Source organism: Ordospora pajunii (assembly GCF_021821965.1).
Source record: "Ordospora pajunii strain FI-F-10 chromosome Unknown Cg_09C, whole genome shotgun sequence".
NCBI lineage: Eukaryota > Fungi > Microsporidia > Ordosporidae > Ordospora > Ordospora pajunii.
Window position 1 is genome coordinate 1 of NW_026848131.1, and position 14,980 is coordinate 14,980.

Below are 14,980 nucleotides of genomic sequence, written 5' to 3' on the forward strand. Positions count from 1 at the left end.
TTAGGCCTCTGTAGCGCAGTGGTTAACGCGTTCGGCTGTTAACCGAAAGGTCGAGAGTTCGAGTCTCTCCAGGGGCGTACTGTTTTGCCAACTGCACTGCAACTGCTTTGCTGTTGAATTACAGTCCCTGCATATATGATACATGCTCATGCATATGCAATACACATTTTCAATGCATGCCTGGCTATTCATTATACCTAGGCACAGGGATCAGGTAATTCATATATCGCATTCGCTACCATCAAATCGTCTTCTGTTTTTATCCCGGATGGCAGAATCTTTTCAGAAACTCGAAAAAATCGGAGAAGGAACCTACGGAGTCGTCTATAAGGCGATCGAGCGGAACACACAGAGAATAGTTGCATTGAAGAAAATCAGGCTAGAAAACGAAAACGAAGGAATACCAGCCACCACAATAAGAGAAATCTTGCTTCTCAAAAACATAAAGCATTCCACAATTGTAGAGCTAAGCGATGTAATATACAACAACAACAAGATGTATCTTGTTTTCGAATATATGGAGCTTGACCTTAGAAGATACCTGGATAGACTGTGCGACGACGGCCGCTTTCCAGGCGACGAATTCATTAGGAAAATGTCCCAACAGCTTCTGACTGCAATGGAATATTGCCACTCAAGAAATATTTTCCATAGAGACCTTAAGCCTCAAAACATACTTGTTGATTCAAAGGGAAACATTAAGCTTGCAGATTTCGGCCTTGGCAGAGTTGCAGGAATCCCTTTGCGAACATACACAACTGAGGTGGTGACTCTTTGGTACAGACCTCCGGAATTACTCCTTGGCTGTAAATATTATGATGCTTCTGTTGATGTGTGGAGTGCTGCTTGCATAATGGCAGAAGTTGTTCTCATGAAACCTTTTTTCTCTGGGGACTCAGAAATAGATCAGCTCTTCAAGATATTCAAGATTCTTGGCACGCCCAGCAACTCAAAGTGGTCAAACGTTGAGAACTTTCCTAATTACAAGGCTGATTTTCCAATATGGAATCCAGTGGATCTAAAAACAATCTTCCAAGCATCTCAAGACTTTATCGATCTTATTTCTCAAATGTTTGAATACGATCCAAGAGCAAGAATGTCAGCAAAAGCTGGATTATCTCATAGATATTTCAAAAACATGTCTCCAATCCTAGAATAAATCTTTTTAAGATATTCTTAATATTATAGTAATTTATTAATAACTGGCTATTCATAGCATAACAAAATCGCACATACATACGCTTTGTTGGCTTACATGCACATATGCTTTTGTAGATAAATTACTATTAACTCTTGCTTAATCAATCAGAATACTGACTATCATCATCATAACTATAGATAACAAAAATGCAACAATCCCAAGACAGATGCTGGCGATTGACATAATAAATACAACGAATGCTATCAAGTTTAAAGGTTCATGCAGCATCGCAAAAAGAAACAGAGAAATCACACCCGTAATGATTGATACTCCTATCACTTTAGCAATCTTTATTAGCATTTTTTTTCTTTTGTGTGTAAAAAATCCACTTTCTCTGTTCTCGTTCATTTAATGCCCTTCGTACTTCTCAAATATACAAATCATAAGTACTTGCAATATATACATATCAGTGCAGCATTATCACAGCACCTATCGCAAGCATCACTGTGCCTCCTCAATAACCCATATCCAAATATTTGAATTTAATATCAATCATACCACATCGATTGCCACTTCTTCAGTATGCATCTGCCTCCACATGCTTCAGCTCTTTGTTCAGCCACTCAAACGCTTCAACAATCCTCCTCCGGTTATCTTCGTTCGCCACTGAGTTTGCCTCGTACACACTGATCGGCACCACACACGACGCTCCAGAATACTCCTTCAGCTCAAGCGCATTGTATATGCTGCTCACCGCCATCTTCCTGCCTTCCTCCGTCTTTATCAGATCAATCTTGTTTGCAAACACCAGCACCGGCGGCATGCTGCTCCTCTCCAGCCCCTTCAGTATCTCCCACAGCCCCTCCTTTGCGCTGGTAAACCTCATCGTGTCCACTGCATCAACCATGTACACAATCCCAGACTTATCCTTCACATAATCCTTCCAGAACCTCCTGAACGTGCTCTGCCCTCCAATGTCCCACACCACAAACTTCAGGCTTCCTACATTCACCACCTCGCAGTTGAATCCAAGCGTGGGCACCGTCGTATGCACCTCTCCCGTTTGCAGATAGAACAGCAGTGTCGTCTTCCCTGCTCCATCCAGCCCAATCATCGCCAGCGACTGCTCCTTGTCTCCAGAAAATAGGCTCCGCAGCCTGTCGTGCAGCACACTGTTGATCTTAGACAATGCATTCCCCATCGTTTTGTTTACCCCTTTGCTCGTTTTTTTTATGCAAATGTTTCAACCACATCTCGTCTAGATTGCACTCACAATGCAATAATGCGCAAGAATACATCACACGACAGCAAATGCATCAACCGTGATCCATGCACATCTGTACTTGTTATATCTCCATCGCAGATACGCCACGCCTTCTAATCATAAGCATACGCTGTACACATGCTGGATTCATGCACATCGCCACTATCCATGCCAACATCAAACAAGCCCAACACATATTTTCGGCTTGAAACAGCACACATATAAATTGCTTACCACTTGCACATGCAATGAGACACACTGCCTATGCATTCATGTGGCTTGCGCTGGCTGCTTCCGTCGCATGCAGCGTAATCAAGCTTGTGCCGTCGAATGCTGTGCATCTAAAAGGCAGGCCTTTGGCAACATACTTCTCGGCTGTCAAGGTAGTTCCTGTGCCAGGCAACACATTGCTCCAGACTGCATTGACCGGTGTACAGCCTACATCGAGCACAGTGGCTGTTGTCAGTGGCATTCCACGCCCTGCATCTCCAGTGGCAGTGGCAGTCAATCAGATGCCGCTGGGTGTTTCTAATGCACAAACAGCCACTTCCAGCACACAGAGCCACGCTGTTCAATCTCCCGCCTTGCACATAAATGCACAGCCTGTAGCAGTAGCACAGCATGTGATAGCAACGCAGCCAGTGCAACGCATCCAACCAGCAGCAATGATCCGACCATCGAATGCACCTGCACTGGTTGCTCTGCCATCTGTACAACACATGCAGCCTGTATCAGTAGCACAGCCTGTAGTAGTAACACAGCCTTCTCATAAATCGCAACAACCCATTCTGCAGCTTGCTGTTCGGCCACATGCACAACCACAGACGGCATACACTGCACATGCTGGCCAGAATGCCAGGATGCTTATGGGTCCGATCAGAGTGGCCGTCGACCCTATTTCGCTAGTTCCCGTGGTGAATGCATTCGATATGGTCAAGGCGATAAGCAGAAGCATTGATGCAATCTGCAGCATGCTCAAGACAATCAGCACTAGAAGGCCACAATTGAGCACACAACCACAATACTTGGCATCGATTGCGCCAAGCACTACATATGCACAGCCTGCAATCATAACTGTGACAAAAACAATCTCGTTGGTTCCTGCACAGCCCCAAACACTCGTGCCTGCATATACAGCTTCCGTAGTACAGCCATCTACCGTTGTCAGATATGTTGCACAGCCTGCAAGCATTGAGCCAAAGGTACTGCAGGGATGGATCACACACAAGGCAGTCTGCAACATTGCAGTTGCAAGGTGCATTCTTGAGAGCGGAAAGCACACAGACGAGCAGAACGGCGGCCAAGCAGATGATGCAACGCAGCAGTACACAGCAAAGCCCGATGCACAAAAAGGAATCAGTCAAGACGTTGCAAATGCTGAAACAAGCGTTCCGAAAAACACTCAAGACAATGTGAGCAATCCAAATGAACAGAACAATGAGGAATCATCGGATTCTTCCTCTATGTCGTCCTCAGAATCATCAGATATGTGTTTGGACGACTGCACACAGGCAAAGCCAAAGCCTCCGTATGTTTTAAAAGGCAGTGAGGATGGTCAGGCAGATGATCAGGGCCAATACGAGCAATCTCCAAGCATAAGCAGTGCACTTTCATACAACAACATGGACACTGGCGAAGAGCAGGACCAGATTGTCTATCTAAGCGATCTAATCTAATGCATAATGATCCATGAACACACGAATACATGATGTTGATGTATCAGCAATCATAATCAGCAATAAGCCTCTGTGTAGCCATGCAGTATATTAATGCATCGTGATAACAAGCCATATTTACACATCGTAAGTGTAATTCCATATGCCGCTGCATTATGCTAGCAGTGAGACATTCATAGTAACTGTGCCATCATCATTTCATATCCTCCCTCCCATATCTACTTAGCTTTTCTCAGTGCATGCAATCAAACGATTACCAGAACACATCCATATACAGGCAATACCTGATGTTAATAAAACCTATTCTATTTATTTTCAAGTGCAGCGTCTCGTTCTCACATCCCATCGAAGAACGGATGCCTCAACGCATCAGATGAACTAATCCTCGTCGTTGCATACAGATCAAGCATCCTGTACAGAAGATCATATCCGTCGCTCCCAACCTCTGGCCATGGATTCAGACACTCAATTATTGTCTCAAACCGCACCCGCTCCTCAGGTATTGTCTCCACATTCGACCTCCATGTCCTTCCATAGAACCTTGCTGCCTTCCGCATCTCTCCATGCCCATATATCGTTGCCAGCTCCACCATCGAATCAATGTCGTCGCTCGAGTAGAAAAACGGATACTGCCCACTCAGCATAGTCAGAAACACCACCCCTGCAGACCACATGTCTATTGCTCTCGTCTGCTGCCCATACCGGAACAGCACCTCTGGCGCACGGAACCCACGTGTCCCTGCCCTTGCCGCCTTCATCTGCGGTCTGCTGTCTCCCTCGTAGCATCCAGGCGGCCTTGCCTTCGAAACCACCGTGTGGAAAAATAGCTGCGGAGCCTGTGTCTTCTTCTGCTCCTCGGCCCTGATCTTGCTCTTCTGCTCCTCGTGCTGTGCTAATCCAAAGTCTATCAGCATCCCCTTCCCAGTATCCCTGTTGTACAGAAAGTTGCTGGGCTTCAGGTCCCTGTGTATGATGTTGTTGCTGTGCACATGCTCTATTGCCACCAGCAGATTGTACATGTACCTCTTGATATCCATGATGCTGGCGCTAGAGATGAACTCCCTGAAATCGATCGACTCGAAGTACGGCGACACAGCAACAACCTGGTCCTCTTGTCTGAAGCACCCGAGCAGCCCCATGCAGTTTTTCTTTCCGCCAAGCGCCTTCAGGAACATCAACTCCTCAAGAATGCGTGCTGGTGAGCTTGTTTTTGTTATTGCCTTGATTGCAACATGCCTGCCCGACTCTGTGTCGAGCGCCTTGTACACAACACTGAACGAGCCCTCCCCGACCTTTTCAATCGGCGTGTATTTCTGTGCAATGAACATGATGTGCCTGATGTCGGCAGCAGGGATCTGTTCGTATGCCATGCACCCTTTGCTGATTTTTGATTTAATCTGGAGCATTTATGCACACTCACGTAATGAATGCATGCATCATACACTGCATATTCATGGGTATGTACTGCACTGGCGTACTGTATTGCACATGCAAGTGCATACTTTAATGCAGCCTTCATCACAATCCATCTATTGCACAATCATCCATTGGTGCATACGTGCAATACCGCCTTGCATCTTTGCATCTGTATATATCCACACATAATGGTACATAAATAATGCAGCACTGCCCTTTCAATGCATGCAGAATCAGTGCCAGAAGGCACATTCATAAGGTACAAACAAATCGAACGGAAGCTCAGAATGCTCGAGATCAGAGAGGCATATGTGCGCAAGGAGATAGAAACACTCAAGCGAGAGGAGCGGCACAGCAAGGACGAGCTCTGCAGAGTAAAGAGCGTACCGTTGATCATGGGGCAGTTCTTGGAGCCAATTGATGCAAACACAGCAATAGTTGGCTCGACGGCAGGAAGTAACTTTGTCGTGAAGATCTTGTCGACAGTCGACAGGGAACTGCTCAAGCCAAACACAACGGTTGCGCTGCACAGGCACTCAAGCGCAATCGTGGATGTGCTTCCACCCGAGGTCGATAGCACGATTCCTGTGCTGGGAGATGACGAGAAGCCTGATGTGACATATGCAGATGTGGGGGGGCTTGATGTGCAGAAGCAGGAAATCAGGGAGACGGTGGAGCTTCCGCTGCTGCAGTTTGATCTGTACAGGCAGATAGGAATAGATCCGCCGCAGGGGGTGTTACTGTACGGGCCGCCGGGCACGGGAAAGACGATGCTTGTGAAGGCGGTTGCGAACCACACGAAGGCAACGTTTATCAGGGTCAACGGGTCTGAGTTTGTGCAGAAGTATCTTGGCGAGGGTCCTCGAATGGTCAGGGATGTGTTCAGGCTTGCGCGGGAAAGGGCGCCGTCGATAGTGTTTATTGATGAGGTTGATTCGATTGCAACGAAGAGGTTTGATGCATCGACGTCTGCAGACAGGGAGGTGCAGAGGGTGCTGATTGAGCTGCTGAACCAGATGGATGGATTTGACCAGTCAACAAATGTGAAGGTGATAATGGCAACGAACAGGGCGGACACTATTGATCCGGCGCTACTGAGGCCTGGACGACTGGACAGGAAGATTGAGTTTCCGTATCCGGACAGGAGGCAGAAGAGGCTGGTGCTAAATGCAATTACGTCGAAGATGAGCATTGGAGAGGATGTTGACATTGAAAGTCTTGTGCATCGGCCTGAAAGGATCAGCAGTGCAGACATCAACTCAGTGTGTCAGGAGGCAGGGATGCTTGCGGTGCGTGGAAGCAGGTATGTGGTGATGCAGAAGGACTTTGAGGAGGCGTACTCGAAGGTTGTGGAGAGGGGAGAAACGCAGCCTGCTCTCTACAGCTGAGTGGTGCACGTGCTTGGGAAGGCGGTGGGAACTGTGTGTGTTGCATACGTGATGCATGGCGAGTACATGACGTCACGCACAAAAGATGTGGATGTTTGTGCTAATAAAATCTTTTTTGGATTTGTAACCCATATGGCGACGGCATTATCTGTACCTACGTGTGGATATGCTGAGGATATGAAACCTTTAGCGATTTTGGTGATCCGGCTATTTGAATGGATTCGTGTTACGCTGGACCATATGAAAAACCCGATTAATATACCTATGCATGTACCGTTAATCAATCGTCAGTATATGGCCGACATATACAATGAAAAGGGAGCAGAGGAATGTTTTTTGAATCATGTTTTGAAAGTGGGATGTGTTGAGGAAGCACGCAAGGTAATTCTTAGTACCTCTAAGAGAATGGATAAGGTAAATTTTATATTTGTGACTGCAATTTACAAAGCAAATAAAGGGTGTATGAATGCAGATATTGGAAAGTATGCAGAGATATTGACTCTTTTTGATACTTACATGTCGAATATAGAGCAATCTTGCTATTCACAGTATGAGTATAATTTGAACTACCGGCTTATGTACGACCTTATTAGCGATTTGAAAAGGAAGTTTTGCAACAGTATGCAAAGCAATCTTAAGACGAATATAAAGGTTGCATTATCTAACGTTAATATTGTTTTTGCTAAGGGCGAGTTTGACTTAGAAAGACTTATTAGCATAGCGCCGTATTCTGAAAGGTTTTACTTGGTAAACAGAAATGATTTTGAGAACAATTTATACAATGTGTCGTATAAAATAGTCACTGATATAATTAATTTTTCGCCATGGAATAACCATATGCCTGATTCTAGGTTTCCGCTTTTGAGACTTTATCTTATTGTTTCGTTGCTGAAGTATGCAACATACTATTAGCGGATTGAAAGCAAGACTGAAAAGTCTCTCGAAAGGTTTAATAAACGACTCCGTTTGATTTGAAGATTTTGGAAGACCTGGGGTAGCACGATGGATGAACTGAGAATGCGAATAGACGAGCTGCTGAAGGAAGTGGCAAGGCTGGAATGTGAGATGACAGAGAAGAATGAGAATATCAAGAAAAGTAGGGTCTTGAATATGGATCTAAGAGAAGAGATATTGAGAAAAAGCAAGGAAGTAGATGATTTGAACGAATTGGCAGCAGACATGAAGAAACAGATGGAAAGCAATGGCAGAAGATCCATGAAGCTGGAACGAATGATTAGAGCGGAGTGCAGGCGTAAGGAGTTGGTTAATGAAAAGATACTTGGCAGTGCGAAGAGCAGGGGAGAATACTATATCAGTCTTGAGATGAAGAAGATCAATGAGAGGTATGAGGTTATGAGGAGGTTTGTTTTTGCGATTTCTGAAAGATTTGGATTTGATTTTGAGATGTTTGGCGAGCTAGTAAAGATTGCAGAAGAAATAGATGATCCTGTTATTGCTGCATTTCTAGAAAGTATTATGCCAAATGGATATGCAAGGCTGAATGAAAATACTAGATGATGCTGAATATAAATAGTGGATATGAAGAGCACTGCTTATGTGTTTGAACTAGTGGTTTAGATTTGGCATTTGTAATGCAAAGAAGTATGGCATGTGCGTTGGATTGTGGGTAAATTACTGTAAGTTGAAGAAAAAAATTGCTTAGGGATGACCCTTGTTGAATGGCTACTCAGAAGGTTTTGGATCCGGATACGAAATATATTAAGCTGAGAGTGATTGGTGGGGAGCTTCCAGGAGCAACGCTTGCACAGAAGGTTGGGCCTCTTGGGTTGTCATCGAAAGTTGTTGGAGAAGATATCAAGAAAGCAACATCTGATTACAAGAGTCTAAGGGTGCATGTTGAACTTGCAATAAAGGACAGGAAGGCTACGGTTGAGATTCAGCCTAGTGTTTCCACATTGGTAATCAAGGCGTTGAAAGAAGCACCACGTGACAGGAAGAAGGAGAAGAATATTTTGCATTCAGGAAGCATCAAGATGATTGAGGTTGTTGAGATAGCAAGGCTTGCGAAGTCTACAAGGTCTTTTTCAAGGACGCTTTCTGGAGCAGTCAAGGAGGTTCTCGGAACATGCAAGGCGATTGGATGCAAAGTTGATGGGAGATGCCCGAAGGAGGTTATTCATGAGATTAATACTGGTGATATTAAATTGCCTGATCAATAAACGTTTATTATGGGCAGTTGGTGTGTAATGTGCATGAATGTTATGTAAAACGCATGTGTTTTGAGTTTTGAATCAAATTGATGTCGATTTGACGATTCTGAAACGTTAAAGCATATAAATCATGCTTTGTGGCTGAGATTATGAAGCTAGTTATTTTTTGCCTAATTCAAATGGTGATGGGGTTGAATGCTGGAGAAAGGGTGATTAAGATAATTTCTAGGAGCAATCCGAACATGATTCTATCGACAAAGCATTCAGAGGCTGAAGGAGACAGTGTCTTGCTGATTGATTTCAAGAAGAATAAAGGAGCTAAGAAAGCAAGCGAGTCGAACTTCACCATTACGAGTGAGAAGCATGAAATAACGCAAGGCAAAATCAATTTGTGTAAAGATGAGTTCAACAACAATATTAAGGCATGTGTTATAAGCGAGGGGCCGCATGCAAATTCCAAATGGAATTTATTTTCTGAGAATGGAGGCGTAAAGATAAAGAACGATCATAACTTGTGCATGATGCCAGACCCCAGCCAGCTAAGGCCTGAAGGAATGGCTATTGTTGCAAACAAGTGTCTGCCTGAATCGATAGATCAGATTTTTGATATAAGTGATGTTAAAAGTGAGGACAGCCAGGACAGTGACGGAACGGAAGAGAATGTGGATCACAAGGGAGATGCGCCTATGGGAAGCATGCTTGAATATATACTCAGCCTGTCACCACAGATACGAAGCCAACTGAAGTCGCGCCTGATTTTATATGATGGGGAAGGAAAGAAGATTAAGTCGTTTGCTGGAAGTGTGGAGTCACTGACGAATATCGATCCAAGCCTAGGGTTGTTTCCGCACATGATTCATGGATCGGTACCATACCAAAGCCCGAAATCACTGGATCAGTATAAAAGCAATAGATATATCGCTATTTCACCAACATATTCTCACAATGGAAGCTATGCATAATGATTAAAGCTGTTTGTTTTTATGATTGCTTGTTGTTCTAGTGCAATGGGTTTTGTTAACGATGCGTTTGGAATGGATGAATCGATTGTAGTATGCATTATGAAACCTGATGTTTGACTTGATGTTTTGAGATAAAGAAGCGTTTGTTGTATGATTTGTAATGCTGTTGCTATTGATGGCTATACTTTTTGAGCTGGTATATGGTACTTACACTAATCAAGACAGATTATCATCTGATGCAATGCTAGTTGAGATTGTAGCACATTCCAAGGATTTCTATTTTTCGATATTTGGCAATGGATTCAGAATATCTACTCAAGATACAATTAAAAAAAATGGCGGATGCTCAAAGTTTGTGGTTTATAGAGGCAATACGGCAATTATACAGGGCAAAAAGCGTCTATGCAAAAGCAAAACAACAGCTGGTGTTGATGTATGCGGTACTATGAATGCAAATACTTGGAGGGTGCTGAGGTATAAAGGCAAAGAGTATGTCAAGTTCAAATACCCGAATGAAAACAAATGCATCACAGCAACCAAGATGTCCGATGTCAACGGTAGAAAGGCCAATATTCAGGAGTGTATTGATGATTCTGGAATTGGAGATATAAGCCAAAGGTTCGTGATTAACCGCTTGTACTAGAATTTTGATCCTGATTCAGTACAATATAATATGCGCAATAGAAAGGGCGAATAATGAATTTGACAAATACTGGTAGGATAAGCCAAGTAACAGTGTTTGCTGAGTATTCAGAATTCTATATATTTAATAAACCCACTTGTTTGAAATAAATAACATTATCGAGGCATGCAGCATGCAAAACGATGTGATTCGCTTCAGCAATGAAGACGTCGATTTGGAGAATTTTGCATCTTTGAATCTTGGATACATAAAAATATACATGAATGCATCCAAGGACGGTAAACATACAGAGATATCTCTTTCTAAGGAAGACGGTGACTTCTTGTACATAGTTACGAATGTTTATAATGCGAATTATTGCGAATATTTCAAACAGACTCCTGCATCCAATGCAGTGAATCGTGTTGAAGAATGTAGCGAAATCAAGTCAAGCAATCCAAAGAAGATGAAACAATCCACGCTTTTTGATTTTATGAAAAAGTAAATACGAAATGGTATGGACAAGGAGAAGACATATAATGTTTACTTGAATACTCTATTTACTGATTTTTACTTATCGTGTTGTAGATGGCAGAAATTAATCTCAAGCATATGCAAAGCCTAGATGAGTTTACTGTCTAGTTTAGCCATAATATGGATTGGGATAGGCATTATTTCTTTCTTGCTCTAGGGCGTCCGGGATGAATTTAACAATCATAAACATTAAACGGCAATATATAATTATAATGGCAATATTAGTTATGATTTGAAAATTATTAGTGGCCTGCATGCTTGAAGTCATTAACCGGATTATATTTTCGACTAAAATTAAAATAAATGAGAGATCGTTATCATCCTTATCCTGATTTAGTTTCTTAAATATAAATTTCAATAAAATATGTACGTACCAGATGATTGCTGCAACATTCATACAAATGCAGAGCCAATCATCATTAATAAAACTGTTATAAATTTCCAATGTAGCAACTAAAACCAACACAGCTATAATGGGTAGTATGAATTTACGTTCTTGAATCGAGTCCCTATCAAGTAATTGCCACACGCATACCAAACATATCAACAACGGCCACAAAACCGTTCTCACAACAATTAAAGCACGGATGCTGTTATTTTCATTCTTTTCGATGTTCTTTGCTTTATTTTGTGGCATTCGTCCAAGGATATTTAACACTTATAATTTATATATGCACTTCTTAATATAGAAAAATATAATAGCCAATAAGAAAATACATAATATACTGAACTGTGTATTATTAGCATATTCTTCATATGCCAGTAGTTGCCATTCAATATCATGTCTCTTTCATCGTTACCTCAATACTTCTCTAGATATAACTGAATTGTCACATCAGTTATATGATGCGAATCTAGTGGCCAAAAACTGCTCTAATGCTTTAAATTGGCCAGGTGATTGCGTTTTAAATATTTCAAAAAGATTGCATACGTCCTTAGATGAAAACCATCTTTACTTTTATGCTCACGAAATTTGTACTTTTAGCTCATCATCTTCTCCATTTCAAATTAAATTAGTTTATACTTCTATTAGTATACTCTTATTATACAAGCATGTGCATTATTACCTAAATCATTTATATAGCTATTTATTTTTATCTACGCCAATTTTTCAAACGAATTTTCTTACATGAATCAAACAATTCTTTCTTGACAAACATAAGTAGTGCCAAAACAATCAATAGAAGCACAAGCACAAGCATAAAATACTGTACATGCACATGCATGTGTGTTATTGCTAGCGAATTTATCAGCCCAACTATATTCGCAAAGAAGATAAGTATTCCAGGAAATATAATAAGTCTGGGTACATCATCAATAAACACATACCAACTGGTCCATAATATGAACACCAGCATATTTATGTTATACAGTCTATATACCCACTTCCTCACCCCCCCTGGCCTGTGCTTATATTCAAGCTCTAGAATTTCATCCTCCCCACTCAACCATTCCTTTATTCCAATCAGCCATGGTATAGCATACAACAGAATAACAATCACTTCAGCTACATAAATTTTTGCGTTGAGTTCATTAGTATCACACATAAGCATTATAAAAAGTGCCAATATTGTGCTACTGCCAATCATTTTATACCTGTGGTAGCTGATGAACTTCTCAGGCCGATTTTCTACCTCGTTATATAATTATAACTCTTTTGAATTTCTATTGATTGCAGTCTCATCTACGCATGGTGGCAGAGACAATGCCATTACTAGGGCTGCTCCATATTCTATTGATATTATGCGCACTGCAAACATATTCATCATCCATTTATGCTAATCCTTGCATATTCTTATTTGCGCAATTTCTACTTCCACCATACACAGACCGCACTGCACATATTGTGCATCAATATCCATCTGCTGCTCATTCATTCACAATACGTTTACAATACATTCATTCACAACACATTTATTTATTTATACACTCAACATTTTCCACACACTACTCTCATTATCAACTTCCATATGCTGCACATGGACTTCACTCGAAGACATGAGCTTGTTTTTATCTTCTATCGTTTGGCTTATCATGCTGTTATACATCGATGCCAGTATAAGCAGTATCAATAGCACTAATGGGGATACATTAGTATTATTATTCAGCATATTGCTTTTGGAATTGTTTATCAGCGTTATAAGATATGGTAATGCTTTGATAGCCTGTTTAACTTCTTTATCACCTTCTTTGCTCAAATCATAATCCTTAACAGTCTGCTCTTTGCATACCTTTTCCACAACAATGTATATCATCCTCTCCCATTCATAAAACTTCATTTTATTCAGCATCTCATTCATAAACTTGCTTGGATCACTTGTACTATTATTCTCATATTCAGATCGATTAGCACACTCATTATGCCTCACTGCTTCGTATATTTCAAGAATAATTGTATTAGCAATAGGCAACATTCTAATACTTTCCATCAAGTTTATGAGTATATTCTTTTTGATCTCGTTGCAAAGCATTACTACTTGATCATATAATTCCTTGTATTCCCATTTTAGACCCTCTGCTTTACTCATCATTCCATCCATCACGCTTACCAATTCATACAGGCATTCAATACTGTAGTCATCCATTTTACGTGTGCCTAGTATCACATTGCATACCATTTCACACAGGTTTTTATTCATACGCTCTTCCATTCCCGGAATCTTTCTTTTTATTGTTTCAATTATCTCTATGATATCCTCCCGTGTTTCAAACACTCTATCCAATTCATTTGTCTGGGCATCATGACCATTATCATTGCTAATAAGCATCTTCAATGCATTACTATCTATCAATCCTTTGGTTACAATCAGATCAAAAAGTATTTTTAGAATACGCATCGCTTCTTTTGTATATGCTTTATGCTTTTCTAACTCTTCATAATTACTACTATCTAAAATCTGAGGTATATTATCTAAATCACATCTATTCAAGATGTCTCTAGGAGATTCTCTGCGTATTAGTTGTGCTAAGATCGCATACTTTATTTTATCAACTAGTTTTTTACTATTAATTACTTTCAGTATTTCATTCTGCTCCTCCTCCGGCTTATCTATCAACTCATTAAAAATACTATCATTGATCACAAACTCAACTAGCAAGGTTTCGATATACTCCTCGGTAGCCTCAAGTGACACAATAATATTGAACAGTCTGCTAAGCTTACCAACTTCATCAGCTATATTCAATATCCTTGGAATTGATACTTCCCAATATTCAATAAGATTAGCAATCATGCTTTTCAAGCCATTATCATCAATGCTCAGCAATATATTCGCTACATACTTATACCCATGTTGTATTGATATCTCTCTAATCATAACTGTTGCTTGGCATCTGCCTTTAACCCCAAGCAGCATATCTGCTATTTCGTTATACTCAAGCGATGCTTTCAGTACTTTCATCAGCTCATTAAATCTACCTATAGTATAATATGTCGAACCTTTGTTCTTAAAAATATCACTCAACAATCTATTCCTCCGTTTATCTTCAATTGCACTAAATATCCTTCTCACATCATCGTTCCTTCTTTCTTCATTCCCATAATTCTTCTTAGTGCCAACATAGATCAAGGCATCAATTTCGTGTTTATGACCCAGCTGTTTCAACACCAACTTTCTTTCGTCGTCACTCATACTCATATCCAGCAACAAGTCATACACATCGCCAACTCCATACACTCGCCATACTTTGTCTATTCTCTGTTGCACATCGAGATATCCTGTATTTGCATCAGTAGGCTCAGACTTACGCACTGCCACCGACTTGCTTAGTTTAATCAAAAACAATTTCTTCTCATTATACTCCAT

At 41.2% G+C, this 14,980-nt stretch overlaps 14 protein-coding genes and 1 non-coding gene across 15 annotated transcripts; 10 read left to right on the forward strand and 5 right to left on the reverse strand.

The window, feature by feature from the left end:
* Positions 1–4: 4 nt before the first annotated feature.
* HK407_09g15380 lies at positions 5–77 on the forward strand. The gene has a single exon. It is a non-coding gene; the product is annotated as a tRNA-Asn (tRNA).
* Positions 78–142: 65 nt separating this feature from the next.
* Positions 143–1,159, forward strand: HK407_09g15390 (protein kinase; the record flags this gene model as incomplete). Its single annotated transcript, XM_060421495.1, has 1 exon — positions 143–1,159. The coding sequence occupies one exon, from the start codon at positions 143–145 to the stop codon at positions 1,157–1,159; it is 1,017 nt and encodes a 338-aa protein (XP_060276310.1).
* A 559-nt stretch (positions 1,160–1,718) lies between these two features.
* HK407_09g15400 (ADP-ribosylation factor) lies at positions 1,719–2,342 on the reverse strand (the record flags this gene model as incomplete). The annotated part of the gene is made up of 1 exon (XM_060421496.1): positions 1,719–2,342. One exon carries the CDS (start codon positions 2,340–2,342, stop codon positions 1,719–1,721), a length of 624 nt encoding a protein of 207 aa, XP_060276311.1.
* A 311-nt stretch (positions 2,343–2,653) lies between these two features.
* Positions 2,654–4,081, forward strand: HK407_09g15410 (uncharacterized protein; the record flags this gene model as incomplete). The annotated part of the gene is made up of 1 exon (XM_060421497.1): positions 2,654–4,081. The coding sequence occupies one exon, from the start codon at positions 2,654–2,656 to the stop codon at positions 4,079–4,081; it is 1,428 nt and encodes a 475-aa protein (XP_060276312.1).
* A 335-nt stretch (positions 4,082–4,416) lies between these two features.
* HK407_09g15420 (protein kinase) lies at positions 4,417–5,451 on the reverse strand (the record flags this gene model as incomplete). Its single annotated transcript, XM_060421498.1, has 1 exon — positions 4,417–5,451. The coding sequence occupies one exon, from the start codon at positions 5,449–5,451 to the stop codon at positions 4,417–4,419; it is 1,035 nt and encodes a 344-aa protein (XP_060276313.1).
* Positions 5,452–5,718: 267 nt separating this feature from the next.
* On the forward strand, positions 5,719–6,885 carry HK407_09g15430 (AAA ATPase; the record flags this gene model as incomplete). The annotated part of the gene is made up of 1 exon (XM_060421499.1): positions 5,719–6,885. The coding sequence occupies one exon, from the start codon at positions 5,719–5,721 to the stop codon at positions 6,883–6,885; it is 1,167 nt and encodes a 388-aa protein (XP_060276314.1).
* A 51-nt stretch (positions 6,886–6,936) lies between these two features.
* HK407_09g15440 (uncharacterized protein) lies at positions 6,937–7,797 on the forward strand (the record flags this gene model as incomplete). The annotated part of the gene is made up of 1 exon (XM_060421500.1): positions 6,937–7,797. The coding sequence occupies one exon, from the start codon at positions 6,937–6,939 to the stop codon at positions 7,795–7,797; it is 861 nt and encodes a 286-aa protein (XP_060276315.1).
* A 90-nt stretch (positions 7,798–7,887) lies between these two features.
* HK407_09g15450 (uncharacterized protein) lies at positions 7,888–8,403 on the forward strand (the record flags this gene model as incomplete). Its single annotated transcript, XM_060421501.1, has 1 exon — positions 7,888–8,403. One exon carries the CDS (start codon positions 7,888–7,890, stop codon positions 8,401–8,403), a length of 516 nt encoding a protein of 171 aa, XP_060276316.1.
* A 161-nt stretch (positions 8,404–8,564) lies between these two features.
* Positions 8,565–9,065, forward strand: HK407_09g15460 (putative ribosomal protein L11; the record flags this gene model as incomplete). Its single annotated transcript, XM_060421502.1, has 1 exon — positions 8,565–9,065. The coding sequence occupies one exon, from the start codon at positions 8,565–8,567 to the stop codon at positions 9,063–9,065; it is 501 nt and encodes a 166-aa protein (XP_060276317.1).
* Positions 9,066–9,205: 140 nt separating this feature from the next.
* HK407_09g15470 (uncharacterized protein) lies at positions 9,206–10,018 on the forward strand (the record flags this gene model as incomplete). The annotated part of the gene is made up of 1 exon (XM_060421503.1): positions 9,206–10,018. One exon carries the CDS (start codon positions 9,206–9,208, stop codon positions 10,016–10,018), a length of 813 nt encoding a protein of 270 aa, XP_060276318.1.
* Positions 10,019–10,178: 160 nt separating this feature from the next.
* On the forward strand, positions 10,179–10,661 carry HK407_09g15480 (uncharacterized protein; the record flags this gene model as incomplete). Its single annotated transcript, XM_060421504.1, has 1 exon — positions 10,179–10,661. One exon carries the CDS (start codon positions 10,179–10,181, stop codon positions 10,659–10,661), a length of 483 nt encoding a protein of 160 aa, XP_060276319.1.
* Positions 10,662–10,833: 172 nt separating this feature from the next.
* On the forward strand, positions 10,834–11,145 carry HK407_09g15490 (uncharacterized protein; the record flags this gene model as incomplete). The annotated part of the gene is made up of 1 exon (XM_060421505.1): positions 10,834–11,145. The coding sequence occupies one exon, from the start codon at positions 10,834–10,836 to the stop codon at positions 11,143–11,145; it is 312 nt and encodes a 103-aa protein (XP_060276320.1).
* A 138-nt stretch (positions 11,146–11,283) lies between these two features.
* HK407_09g15500 (uncharacterized protein) lies at positions 11,284–11,811 on the reverse strand (the record flags this gene model as incomplete). Its single annotated transcript, XM_060421506.1, has 1 exon — positions 11,284–11,811. The coding sequence occupies one exon, from the start codon at positions 11,809–11,811 to the stop codon at positions 11,284–11,286; it is 528 nt and encodes a 175-aa protein (XP_060276321.1).
* A 457-nt stretch (positions 11,812–12,268) lies between these two features.
* Positions 12,269–12,763, reverse strand: HK407_09g15510 (uncharacterized protein; the record flags this gene model as incomplete). The annotated part of the gene is made up of 1 exon (XM_060421507.1): positions 12,269–12,763. The coding sequence occupies one exon, from the start codon at positions 12,761–12,763 to the stop codon at positions 12,269–12,271; it is 495 nt and encodes a 164-aa protein (XP_060276322.1).
* A 333-nt stretch (positions 12,764–13,096) lies between these two features.
* On the reverse strand, positions 13,097–14,980 carry HK407_09g15520 (uncharacterized protein; the record flags this gene model as incomplete). The annotated part of the gene is made up of 1 exon (XM_060421508.1): positions 13,097–14,980. A coding segment is annotated over one exon (1,884 nt), but the record flags the coding sequence as incomplete, so codon positions are not given.